At 46.0% G+C, this 14,058-nt stretch overlaps 1 protein-coding gene across 1 annotated transcript in view; it reads right to left on the bottom strand.

The window, feature by feature from the left end:
* mmp24 (matrix metallopeptidase 24) overlaps window positions 1–13,109 on the bottom strand; it is a gene marked incomplete at both ends in the record, with an annotated part of 91,949 nt that extends 78,840 nt beyond the window's left edge. Inside the window, one exon of the mRNA XM_083661546.1 lies at window positions 12,966–13,109. Within this exon, the coding sequence (XP_083517672.1) occupies window positions 12,966–13,109 (144 nt within the window). The remainder of the gene's footprint in view (window positions 1–12,965) is intronic.
* Window positions 13,110–14,058: the final 949 nt, after the last annotated feature.

Below are 14,058 nucleotides of genomic sequence, written 5' to 3'. Positions count from 1 at the left end.
ATAAAACAGCTGAAACGTTGTGAAGGCAGATTGTGTGCTGCTGCTGATGGTAAAAATAGAAGTGAATAATATGAAAGAGCCACACTTCATTTGAAGGATGGCAAATCGGCACAAAGCTTAAGGCTGGTTTCACACCGGCGACCCAAGCCTTGCCTATGCCTTGCCTTTACCCACGCTTTTTAATAGGCGTCCGTTTTAGTCAACGAGGCTGTGTACACCGGCCGCCTGAGCGTGAACCCTGCGTGTACCCACGCCTTGCCTGTGCCTTGCCGATTTTATCGAATAGGCGAGAGTTCTATTTTCACGCCGACAAGGCGCGTGCAGGCAGGCTTTTCTGTCAAGCCATGAAAGAAAAACGCGACAATATCCGTGGGAACTGGCAAAGTCAACTGAATTTCAAAATAAAATGGAGTTTCTACAACAGTATTGAGCAGAGAGAGAGAGCGAGAGAGAGATTGACGGGTGGCTATCACGTGGGGCTTTCTCCCTGTCGGCAAACAAATCTTCATGAGAGAGAATAGCGACCGAAGAAGCAAGATGGACAATGTTGTTGTGCCAGCACATATTCTTGCAAGATCACCTCTCTAAAATGTCCGACTATAGTCAGACCTGGTTATATCCAGCATCAATAGAACATTAAATATATCAGATTTATTTTACCTAGAGGCTACCCATGACAATTCTGGACAACACGTGAAAAAATACAGTCAGGAGAGAGGAGAGGCGCTTGTGACTCGGCTCCAGGTTCGGCGTGCAAAAGGCGTGCGGTGTGATCGCAAAAGCGTGTAAAGCTTCTGGCATACTCTTCGCGCCCAGCCAAGCGCATAGGGCGCACGGCGATTATGACGACATCGCACGGGGCGTGTCGGGGGGCGAGGCCTGAGCGCAGCGCGGCGCGTCCATGGAGATTTTTCTATCAGCGCGTCGGTTTTGCTGCCTGTGCCTGAGATCTCTGTGGTAGGCTATCAGCGGATATCTGCTGTGATTGAGTCCTCACCGTCGTAAAGTCGCTTTCAAAGCATGCTGTTCGATTATAACGAACTAGTTGTGTGGCTTAGCCTTCCCAAATGTGGAGGGGTCGTTTTTTATAATTTAATACATAGAATTGGGAACGTTACATTCAATTTCATTCAGACTGCCTGGAGCCTGGAGCTGCGCACTGAGTATGTTCTGTTTTGGCCCGCGCAGAGTGCGCGCGCCCTCCTCTGAGCCCCGCCTCCAGCGCGTGCGCGAAGAGTATGCCAGGTTCACGCCCAGCTCGGCGTAGGCGTGGGTTGAGGCAAGGCAAGGCGTAGCTTGTCGGTGTGAAACCAGCCTAAGACTACGAACAAGGACCGTGAATTCACACACCTGCTCACATCCTGCTCACACACACACACACACACACACACACACACACACACACACACACACACACACAGAGTCACACTTCAAATACACAACCACAGAATCTAAACCATCAGTCCTGTCACACACACAGAGTCACACTTCAAATACACAACCACAGAATCAAAACCATCAGTCCTGTCACACACACACACACACACACACACACACACACACACACACACACACACACACACACACACACACACACACACACACACACATACACACACACAGAGAGAGTCACACTTCAAATACACAATCACAGAATCAAAACCATCAGTCCTGTCACACACACACACACACACACACACACACAACACACACACACACACACACACACACACACACAACACACACACACACACACACACACACACACACAACACACACACACACACACACACACACACAGATATTAACATTTGTTTGGCACAACTCATACTATTAACTTGCCGCGGGGTTGCGCATTTCTGGGTGTCAAGTGACGTCACGCAGATTCGTCCTATATGGGCCGCTATGGACGCATTCTGGACTTTTTGCACATTATGAACACATAGCACTTTCTGGACTTTTTAGACGTGCATATTTTGCACAAACCAAAACTCACAAAATCTCCACAGAATGCTCCGTATTTCTACTTGTACTTGAATTTGTATTGTGTGTTTATTGAATCAATATACCGTAATTTCCGCACTATAAGCCGCACCGGAGTATAAGCCGCAGCAGCAAAATTGCCTGTTTGTTACATATATAAGCCGCACCGGACTATAAGCCGCAGGTGTTTTAATGTTTTTTTTTGTTTGTTTTTTGTTTTTTTAATTGTGTTTTAATGTTTAATTACCATATGTAAGGGTTCATGCACAGAGGGGATTGTCGGGAAAGAGATGGCTGTTTGAGGAAGCTCCCATTTATTAACATTTCAACAAAACAACATAACACAACACCACCTGTGTTTTTTTTTACAGTGCACACAGTGTCCGCGGTGTGGTGAAAAGAGGGCAAGAGAGGAAATTAAAACAGAAGTGGATTTATAGTTAGAAAGAGTGCTAAAGAAGAGAGAATTCCGTTTTTTTTTTTTCTTTTTTTTTCCCGAAAAAATCCATAGATAAGCCGCACCGTTATATAAGCCGCAGGGCCAAAAAACGGGGAAAAAGCCGCGGCTTATAGTCCGAAATTTACGGTATATTGTTTTGATCAGCAAAGTTGGTGGGCCACAGCTTTTCACTTTCACTGTAGCTCTGTTGCATGTGACAATAGGACGAATCAGTGTGACGTCACTTGACACCCAGAAATGTGGAACCCGCGGCAGTTAACTAGTATGAGTTGTGCCAAACAAACGTTAATATCTCAAAAACTATACATGACATTGCTTATATTTTGACATTCTGAGTGAGAGCAGAAGTAGCTCAAGACTTTGATGTATAATATATGCATGTCGTGTTAAAGTTGTGTGAACTGTCACAGTTTTTAAAATGTAAACAGAGCTAGCTGGCTAGAGTCAGACAATCAAGCCTCGCGCCACTTGGGCTCCATAGGGTTCCATTGCCGTTGCCACCCAGTGACGCGGTTTGTTTACCAAAAATGCTGCTCGGCTGATCCCTCGTATAAAGTTTCCACAACAGCCGCCACAGCCCTCACAACAGACACAGCCCTCACAACAGACACAGCCCTCACAGCCCTCACAGCAGTTGACTACAGCTGCTCGCTAAAAATATTCTCTCCAAACGACACAAACAGCCGAGGAAGCTTTGACCTTTTGTGTAAGCGAGCAGACAAAAGGCAGATGGACCAGTGAGTCAAACAGAGACTTGAACGCCTCCTTCTCCCCCCCCACCTCTCTCTCTCTCTCTCTGCTTCTGTCTACTATCCTCTCTCTCTCTCTCTGCTTCTGTCTACTATCCTCTCTCTCTCTCTCTCTCTCTCTCTCTCTCTCTCTCTCTGCTTCTGTCTACTATCCTCTCTCTCTCTCTCTCTCTCTCTCTCTCTCTCTCTCTGCTTCTGTCTACTATCCAACCATCTGTGCTTCCATTGCAGCCACCTCCTCATCCCCTAGCTTGCATCTGTGGGTAAGAACAGAACAGGCAGAAAGAGGAAAGCTATGAGTTCTGTGTCACTGCAAGCTGCAAACATGCTGACGTGGGCACTCAGACACAACGTGGCAAAGTTCAATCCAGTGTCACTGGTAGGGCTGCCCGATATTGGGGGAAAAACTGGCCTAGCAATATATTTGGTTTCTGCAATATATATTGCGATATGAAAAAAATACAGGAATTTTCACCAAATGACTTGAATAGCTCTATCAAGCCAAGTGCCAAGTACACCATACGCCAAAGCCATGCAGAACTGAAGCTTGAAGCAGGCTCGTCTAGCTGATCTGATGCTTAACCGGTCACACCAGAAGCAGTGTCTTCTCCTCAGCGCTGGGCTCGGAGCTGCTGCTCCGGCCCCTCCCACCCCTCACACATTGCATTGACTGCCTGCCCGGCAGCTAGTGTTAATTTTGTCTTCTATTTTTTTATTTAGTCTTAGTCACGTGTTAACACGTTCACTGCCAATGACGAGTTGACTCGTCAAAAAAAATCCAACGGTTGACTGCCAATGACGAGTTGACTCGTCAAAAAAAAAAAAAAAAAAAATTTGACGGTGGGACGTGGATCAACGCCCCCCACGTCTCCTATAAAAATATTGGAGCCACCGAACGTGTACAACCCATTCCACCGACCCACTAAGTGGCGACAGTGCTCTCCAGACTAGAAAAAGCCGAGCCAAAACTGCAGGGGAACGCGCGAGGAAACCATTCTCATACTGTAAAATGGATTGGCGAAAACGCTTTCGCGCATTATCGCGCTGGGAGCTGGCGGTGGGGGATTGCAAATTTGCATAATAGATTATGCGTGCAACACACTTTGAAACACGGCAGAAAGTCCACAATCGCACGCAGCTTCATTGCAGCTGAGCTCACAACCGAAACGACTCATGCAGACTCGCCCAAAGAGCAGCCGCCAGCAGCCAGGCAGCACAGACAGGCAAAGCCTCGCTTGTGACAAACGCTGCAAAGCCACCAGAGACACACCCACGGAGGGAGGAGTTTGAAGGAGAGGGGGGTTTCCTGCTGCTATGGAGGAAATTACTGTTCAAAACTATTGTTTAGATGTCTGACGTCTTACGCCAAAAATAAATGGTTAAAGTGACTGTTCTATCGAATTTCACAAAAAGCCATTTATCTCAGAATAAATTTTCAGACGCTGAAACCATGCTGTATTCTACTGCTAATGCCTACATAACTACTAACTCTACAAACTAACTCTTTTAGACAGAGAAAGCACACATTCTATTAGTTCTTTTGAGATCATTTGTGTTCACAAAATCTTAGCAGAAAAGAATCCTCGGCTCTTGAAAGATGAGCCAGAATCCTCAAAAAAAAAACTTGGCAGAACCTACCTACAGTATTGAAAAAACGGCTGGCAGTGAATGTGTTAAATGTCCTTGTTAGTCTGTATCATATTTAGTCAACCTCATGCTGTTTTTATTTAGTCAAGTTTTAGTCGACTAAAAGTTTGAGTATTTTAGTCTCAGCTTAGTCAAATAAAACCATAAGTATTTTAGTCTAGTTTTAGTCAACGAAAACTGTTGAATCTGCTGATGCGCTTGCACTAGTAATTGTGTGGAATTGTGTGGAAAGCACTCAGACTTCTCTGGATATAATGTAGACAAGCAAGTAGCTGTACATTTTGGGAACACAATGCCTCATACACACATAGATAAGACCCTTAGCTAAGACTGGGTGGGTTCTGTTGTAACTACTGTCAATGTTTTTAAGACAGCTACATGTCAGCTACATCTATGATGCTGCAGCACAGGAACCTGAACTGCTGCATTGAGGGGGGGAAACAGTCTATAATTAGTGTTAATTTTGTCATCTATTTTTAAATTTTGTCGTAGTCTTACTAGTCCTGTGTCAAATGTCCTTGTTAGTTTTTATCATATTTAGTCAACCCCATCCTCTTTTTGTTTAGTCAAGTTTTAGTCGACTAAAAGTCTGAACATTTTAGTGTCGTCTTAGTCTTGGGGAAAAAGGTAGTCGACTAACATTTTTCGTCATAGTTTTCGTCGACGAAATTAACACTACCGGCAGCTCAGGATCAGCGCGCAGCACGCTTGGAGAATAGAACAGAAGCTGAATCTATGGGTTCGGCGTGGCATTGGCATGGCGCAGCGTGGCTTCAGCGTGGCGTGACGTGCGGCCGGTGTGAACGGACTCGCCTGTTAACAAGGACGCTGAATTGTGTGAACGACCACTAACAATGTGACCTAGTAGGTAACCTGCACATAGTAGTAGGAACTAGGAAGTGAGTGTGTTTTTAGCCGCAGCCAGAGTGAGTTGCAGGATGCTAAGAGGTTAAAGTTAGCATAGTTAGCGGGAAAAGAGTTTAGAATGTCCCTGTTCAGAATGTGCATTGATTATGTCCGCCGCTGTACCGAAATAAAGTGCCAGTTCTTCTCTGCAGAGTTGGTCCGGAGTCCGGACTCTTCAGCTGTGTTCACACCGAGATATTTATTTTTCTCCCTGTCGCTCGATTCAACCCTTTGGAATCGCTCCGTCGCTGTGTTTAAATCGCTCCACAAACCGGGAGTGCACTCCGCCCTCGGGCCGAGGTGTTCATACCCAGAGCTCGGAGAGAGAGAGAGACTATTTGTGCACAATTGGCAGCACCTGTGTCGGCCCGCTGATAGATGTGGACGGGCTGGAGCGAGCTTGAGAAGAGAGATCTTCACTGTCAAGAAACAAGCAGCACACAGCTCTGACGTTAGACAGGATGAAAACGCAAACAACACAACTGTGTTTTCCCCCGATGCAAGAATGAATAAATACTCCGGGGTTACGGCAGCCAATCAGCGTTGAGCAGCAAGCGACTGTTGGCAGCGAAATTTTGCTCGAGTTGGGATATTTCATCTCGGGCGACGAGCGAATTTTCGCCCTATCGCTCTGTCTCTGTCGCTCAGACGCCCAGCGATTTTTCTCCCGGGCGAATATACGCTCAATTGCTCGTTTGCATTGACTTTGTATGTAAACTCGATGCCAGCGAAAAACTTTAATAGATTGGTGTGAACGCAGCTTTAGTGAAAAGCTTACGAGCTACGAGGCAGGCTAAGCTAAAATAGACAAGCACAACACCAGAGGGAGGCTTCCCAAATACAGTTCAGAGTGGCGAAAGCTGGAAAGGTAACATGTCATACACAACTCTTACAAAGCCTTAAATGGGACTAAATGATATCAGACAGACTTCTCTTGTACAAGTGATATGTTATTATGGCAGATACATTCATTTAAGACAACTTCCTGACTCCCTGGCTTCATTTCAATATTTGCTCATCGTTCCATATTGGCTGGAAATGCTGCTGTTTATGCGGGAGAAGAATGATGATTATTGATACAAATTTCATTCTACAACAGTTGATAACTTAGAAAGTAACTTTGACCTATGGTATACTTACAGTATATTATATTATATTATATTATATTATATTATATTATATTATATTATATTATATTATATTAAATTATTATAAGTATTCTATACTTATAATAGCAGCCAGATGTGTTTCAGCCACACTCCTTGATGCCTTTGCTATTATATTAGATAAATTCTAGAGCAGGACTAGACTGGACCTGTGCTCTGTGTAAAACACACATAGGAAGGACCGCAGCAACAGAGAGCACCATGCATTTCCTCACAGATTTCTTATCAAAAGCGACTTTGAGCGACTGTGTGACTCACTGCTTCTCTGCATCAAAGCACATTTTAATCTATGTCCCACATAAAGTCACATAAAGTCACATAAAGTCACACATGGCTACAAGAAAACACAAACCAAACAAAAGCAGAGCTGAAGCTGTGAGATGATCAAAGCATATCATGCTGTCGCCTTCAGAGACATGAACCTCAGCTACAAAACACTCTGACTCTCTCTCTCACAGAGACATGAACCTCAGATACAAAACACTCTGACTCTCTCTCCTCCACAGAGACATGAACCTCAGATACAAAACACTCTGACTCTCTCTCTCACACAGAGACATGAACCTCAGCTACAAAACACTCTGACTCTCTCTCACACAGAGACATGAACCTCAGATACAAAACACTCTGACTCTCTCTCTCACACAGAGACATGAACCTCAGATACAAAACACTCTGACTCTCTCTCACACAGAGACATGAACCTCAGCTACAAAACACTCTGACTCTCTCTCACACAGAGACATGAACCTCAGCTACAAAACACTCTGACTCTCTCCTCCACAGAGACATGAACCTCAGCTACAAAACACTCTGACTCTCTCTCACACAGAGACATGAACCTCAGCTACAAAACACTCTGACTCTCTCTCACACAGAGACATGAACCTCAGCTACAAAACACTCTGACTCTCTCTCTCACACAGAGACATGAACCTCAGATACAAAACACTCTGACTCTCTCTCTCCTCCACAGAGACATGAACCTCAGATACAAAACACTCTGACTCTCTCTCTCACACAGAGACATGAACCTCAGCTACAAAACACTCTGACTCTCTCTCTCACACAGAGACATGAACCTCAGATACAAAACACTCTGACTCTCTCTCTCCTCCACAGAGACATGAACCTCAGATACAAAACACTCTGACTCTCTCTCTCACAGAGACATGAACCTCAGATACAAAACACTCTGACTCTCTCTCTCACACAGAGACATGAACCTCAGATACAAAACACTCTGACTCTCTCTCACACAGAGACATGAACCTCAGCTACAAAACACTCTGACTCTCTCTCACACAGAGACATGAACCTCAGCTACAAAACACTCTGACTCTCTCTCACACAGAGACATGAACCTCAGATACAAAACACTCTGACTCTCTCTCTCACACAGAGACATGAACCTCATATACAAAACACTCTGACTCTCTCTCTCACACAGAGACATGAACCTCAGCTACAAAACACTCTGACTCTCTCTCACACAGAGACATGAACCTCAGATACAAAACACTCTGACTCTCTCTCACACAGAGACATGAACCTCAGATACAAAACACTCTGACTCTCTCTCACACAGACACATGAACCTCAGCTACAAAACACTCTGACTCTCTCTCACACAGAGACATGAACCTCAGATACAAAACACTCTGACTCTCTCTCACACAGAGACATGAACCTCAGATACAAAACACTCTGACTCTCTCTCCTCCACAGAGACATGAACATCAGCTACAAAACACTCTGACTCTCTCTCACACAGAGACATGAACCTCAGCTACAAAACACTCTGACTCTCTCTCACACAGAGACATGAACCTCAGATACAAAACACTCTGACTCTCTCTCACAGAGACATGAACCTCAGCTACAAAACACTCTGACTCTCTCTCACACAGAGACATGAACCTCAGATACAAAACACTCTGACTCTCTCTCCCCCACAGAGACATGAACCTCAGCTACAAAACACTCTGACTCTCTCTCACACAGAGACATGAACCTCAGCTACAAAACACTCTGACTCTCTCTCACACAGAGACATGAACCTCAGCTACAAAACACTCTGACTCTCTCTCTCACACAGAGACATGAACCTCAGCTACAAAACACTCTGACTCTCTCTCACACAGAGACATGAACCTCAGCTACAAAACACTCTGACTCTCTCTCTCACACAGAGACATGAACCTGAGATACAAAACACTCTGACTCTCTCTCTCACACAGAGACATGAACCTCAGATACAAAACACTCTGACTCTCTCTCCTCCACAGAGACATGAACCTCAGATACAAAACACTCTGACTCTCTCTCTCACAGAGACATGAACCTCAGATACAAAACACTCTGACTCTCTCTCACACAGAGACATGAACCTCAGATACAAAACACTCTGACTCTCTCTCTCACACAGAGACATGAACCTCAGATACAAAACACTCTGACTCTCTCTCACACAGAGTCATGAACCTCAGATACAAAACACTCTGACTCTCTCTCACACAGAGTCATGAACCTCAGATACAAAACACTCTGACTCTCTCTCCTCCACAGAGACATGAACCTCAGATACAAAACACTCCGACTCTCTCTCACACAGAGACATGAACCTCAGATACAAAACACTCTGACTCTCTCTCTCACACAGAGACATGAACCTCAGATACAAAACACTCTGACTCTCTCTCACACAGAGACATGAACCTCAGATACAAAACACTCTGACTCTCTCTCTCACACAGAGAGACATGAACCTCAGATACAAAACACTCTGACTCTCTCTCACACAGAGAGACATGAACCTCAGATACAAAACACTCTGACTCTCTCTCACACAGAGACATGAACCTCAGATACAAAACACTCTGACTCTCTCACACACACAGAGACATGAACCTCAGATACAAAACACTCTGACTCTCTCTCACACAGAGAGACATGAACCTCAGATACAAAACACTCTGACTCTCTCTCCTCCACAGAGAAATGAAATCAGTGGAAACCAGTTGGCTGCTGTGGAAACCAGTCAACAGAGGATTGAGCGCATTTTGATTGGCTGCTGTGGAAACCAGTCAACACAGGACTGAGCGCGTTTTGATTGGCTGCTGTCTATGGAAACCAGTCAGCACAGGACTGAGTGTGTTTTGATTGGCTGCTGTGGAAACCAGTCAGCACAGGACTGAGTGCATTTTGATTGGCTGCTGTCTGTGGAAACCAGTCAACACAGGACTGAGTGTGTTTTGAGTGGCTGCTGTCTGTGGAAACCAGTCAGCACACAGGACGGAGTGCGTTTTGATTGGCTGCTGTCTGTGGAAACCAGTCAGCACAGGACGGAGTGCGTTTTGATTGGCTGCTGTGGAAACCAGTCAGCACAGGACGGAGTGCGTTTTGATTGGCTGCTGTCTGTGGAAACCAGTCAGCACAGGACGGAGTGCGTTTTGATTGGCTGCTGTCTGTGAAAACCAGTCAACACAGGACTGAGCGCGTTTTGATTGGCTGCTGTGGAAACCAGTCAGCACAGGACGGAGTGTGTTTTGATTGGCTGCTGTGGAAACCAGTCAGCACAGGACTGAGTGCATTTTGATTGGCTGCTGTCTGTGGAAACCAGTCAACACAGGACTGAGTGTGTTTTGATTGGCTGCTGTGGAAACCAGTCAGCACAGGACGGAGTGCGTTTTGATTGGCTGCTGTCTGTGGAAACCAGTCAGCACAGGACGGAGTGCGTTTTGATTGGCTGCTGTCTGTGGAAACCAGTCAATACAGGATGGAGTGCATTTTGATTGGCTGGTTGTGACTTCACAGCAGAAGCATCACATGGTTTCAACTGAAGATGTTCAAGGCAAAAAATATGTCCAAAGAAAAATGCGATGACATTCCACTGTTTACTTTGCATACAGATTGTATGCATGCTTCATCCAGCACAGACCAAAATAATGCTGATTATGACTTCAAAGTAAAAGACTCATTGAAAACGCCCAATATGTTCACTATAAAGCTGTTAAATCTTTAAATTAATTTGACCAAATAATCTCTTGCATGAAAGTAAACCATAATATGCATTAATATTACAACATTTCATACAAATGAGTGATGTTTATATGCATTTTTGAAATACTGTGAGAGAAATGTCACGCAGTACATTTTCTTCATGATATAAAATCCTGAATCTTGGGATGAATGCATACTGTGAGCTCCACAAAAGCCACAGTACAGGGTCATCAGTGAAAGTTCACAGGGTCAAATAAAGCGTACTGAAAACATCCCATCCTTTGTACAGTACAGCATCGCTGTCTGCTGCGCTCAGCCTCACCACATGGCTCGTCCTTTGTCTGAATGAAAATGTCATCACTCCTCACCAAGACCAACATCACTATCAAAATGCCTCAGTCTCACCGCCTCTCCTAGAGAGCTCAAAGACTTCTGCAAAACGTGCCATTCCAAAAGAAACATCAGAGTAGGACCCACATCTCCAAATGAATCGTGCACATTCATTCATTTCATCACCATGCAAACAAAGGAGGAGCACATGTGCCCGCTTTGACAAATGAAGAAGACGAGCTCTCCTCTGGCTACACCTGTTGGAGCCACAAGATGATTATGAAAACATCACAATAACAACAAACCCACAGTTTCCCTGCATCTTCCACCAGAGCAACAAAGAACTTTGTGTCTGCCTTTGTGCGATGGTGCCACCATGCTTTCACAACACAGCACACGGTGACTGACTGCGCTGGTCCATCATGTGCACACAGACAGATCCAGCTCAACCTATTCCATCCACTCTCCTTTCTTCTCCTCTCCTCCTCTCAACTCTCTGCTGCCATTTTGATCAATTATGGAGGAAGGCTATATTTGGACTCGGGGAAGGGAAAGGGTGGGGAGGGGGTCTGGAGATGCTTTGTTCGGCACACTTGAAAGCAGCACTGCTCAGGGGTTTCATTCAGGTTCACTTTAGTGCTCTTTGCGTGGTGGTGATGATGACATGCTTATTGACAATGTGGACCGAGGCTAATAGCTCTATAGCTGCTATTAAAACAGACTCCAATTAACGGAGAACAGAACACACACACACACACACACACACACACACACACACACACACACACACACACACACACACACACACACACACACACACACACACACACACACCACACACTGGAAGCGGACAGTCAGCGTTCATTTGCATATGCGCTGCCTGCGCACAGTTCATCTCCTGTGTTTCCAGTGGCGCACAGGGAATGTGCATACTGCATTGGGGATAAATAATAACCTGCGATGTGCTAAGAGGTGCTGGCTCAAGCATGGCAGTGCACAATAATAGCGCCAGTGCTGCTAGCTGCCTGTGAACAGCCATTCAGCAGCTTTTCATCCCGCTCCAAACCCGGGGCTGACAGTGCGTGTCTCTCTCTCTCTCTCCTCCGCTCAATGCCCAATCACCGGAGAAGCAATTCCTGCACACTGTGCGATAATTCGTGTGACAGCCGTTTACAGCCGAGCCAAGCTCATCAAACTCAAGCGGGAAAATTGAAGCCAACGGGCCCGTTAAGGCACCTTTGTTCGTAAACGGTAAATTCACCGGAGGAGGAGAGCGCGGGGCGCCTTTTCCCCAAACAAAAGACCCGCACGCACGGGCGCGCGTTCGTTCTCGGTATACAGAGCTAATTAAGTGACGCGCGGGCGCCGCTTTCTTGTTTACCGTTACCTCTGCTTTTAATTTATTCATTCCACTGGCTCATGAATCATTCATTTATGTCCCTGTTTTAGGGGGAGGGGGGAGGGGGGGGGGCACCAGGCAGGGCAGAACCGTGCGAGGAGAACGCACAGGAAAACATACCGGAGGTCCAACCTGCGCGCGTTGGAACGGAATTTAAGTGAATGGTACTGTAGGGGAGGGTGTGTGTGTATGTGTGTGTGTGTGTGTGTGGGGGGGGGGGGGGGTGTTGTGCCAAATGTTACAGAGATGTGATGAAAATAGCAAACAACAGCGCCAACATGATCCCCGCATATCATCTGTCAGATTACAACCATCTCTCATACCTCCACAATGAAGGTCTTCTCCTCGCCGCAGACGGAGACGACCCACACCAGGAGGGGGAAGCAGCAGGTCTTCCAGCAGAAGAAGCCCGGGAGCCGCTCCGCTTTCCTCCGCCGCTTCACGCCTCCTCCTCCGCCCGTCGCCATGGCTGCGTCCCCCCCTCCCTCCTCCGCTGTCCGCCGGTGCTTTCCTCCAGGCTCCGACCTGGCTCCGCTTATTTACCGGACGAAACAGTGCGCCTGCTCCCGCTTCATCCCGTGTGCCGTGTGTGTTGTTGTCTCCCTCTCTCCCCTCCTGACTGTTCCTACACTTGACAAGTAGTCCCCACTGCGCAGACTCTGTAGCGGAACAGCTGGGGAAGCCTGGCTGCTGTAGGAATGGATGCAGGTTGAGTCGTTGCTCCGCTCGCTACTATCATTGAGGAGAAGCAGGGGGAGAGAGATATTTATGTGATGGATGCTATTGCAGTGGCGCTTTGCTAACGCCAGGGGCGCTAGAGATACAGAGAGAGAAGCGGCTCATGCTCATCTCTCTCGCTCGCTCTCTCTCCCAATTAAATGTTAAATTCAATGCATGGGCTTTGTTGGCATGGGAAGCAGTTTACATTTACAAAGTGTGAAATAAAAAAACATGTGTAAACAGAGAGCTGTAACACTGTAATCAAATATATAAATATAGGCTAGGTAAGATTAACCTGGAAATACTAGAAATATCCTATCTATATCAAATTGAGTATGTGGACTTTGTTTCAAGTTCTGTGTTCGGCCACAGCTATGCCGTTTTACCTGCGATCGGGCTGAAACCTTCAGGGTGTGTAAAGGGCACCTGTGCAGGTGACCTGAGGGAGCTGACTTTTTTTAATTAGGCTAATTAGCTAATGATGTGATGTCATCAGTGATGATGTAAAAAAGTGATGTCATAAGGGCGCACACGGGCGCACACACAAGGAGGCATTGTGACAAGACTGATCAGTGATGTCTCACACACACACACACACACACACACACACACACACACACACACACACACACAAGGAGGCATTGTGACAAGACTGATTTGACTGAGCTGGATTTTTAAATTAGGTAATTGCCCTAA

This window comes from Poromitra crassiceps (genome assembly GCF_964638095.1).
Source record: "Poromitra crassiceps genome assembly, chromosome: 27".
Lineage (NCBI taxonomy): Eukaryota > Metazoa > Chordata > Actinopteri > Beryciformes > Melamphaidae > Poromitra > Poromitra crassiceps.
The sequence above is the reverse complement of the archived record's forward strand: the minus strand, read 5'-3'. Positions and strand labels throughout refer to the sequence as shown.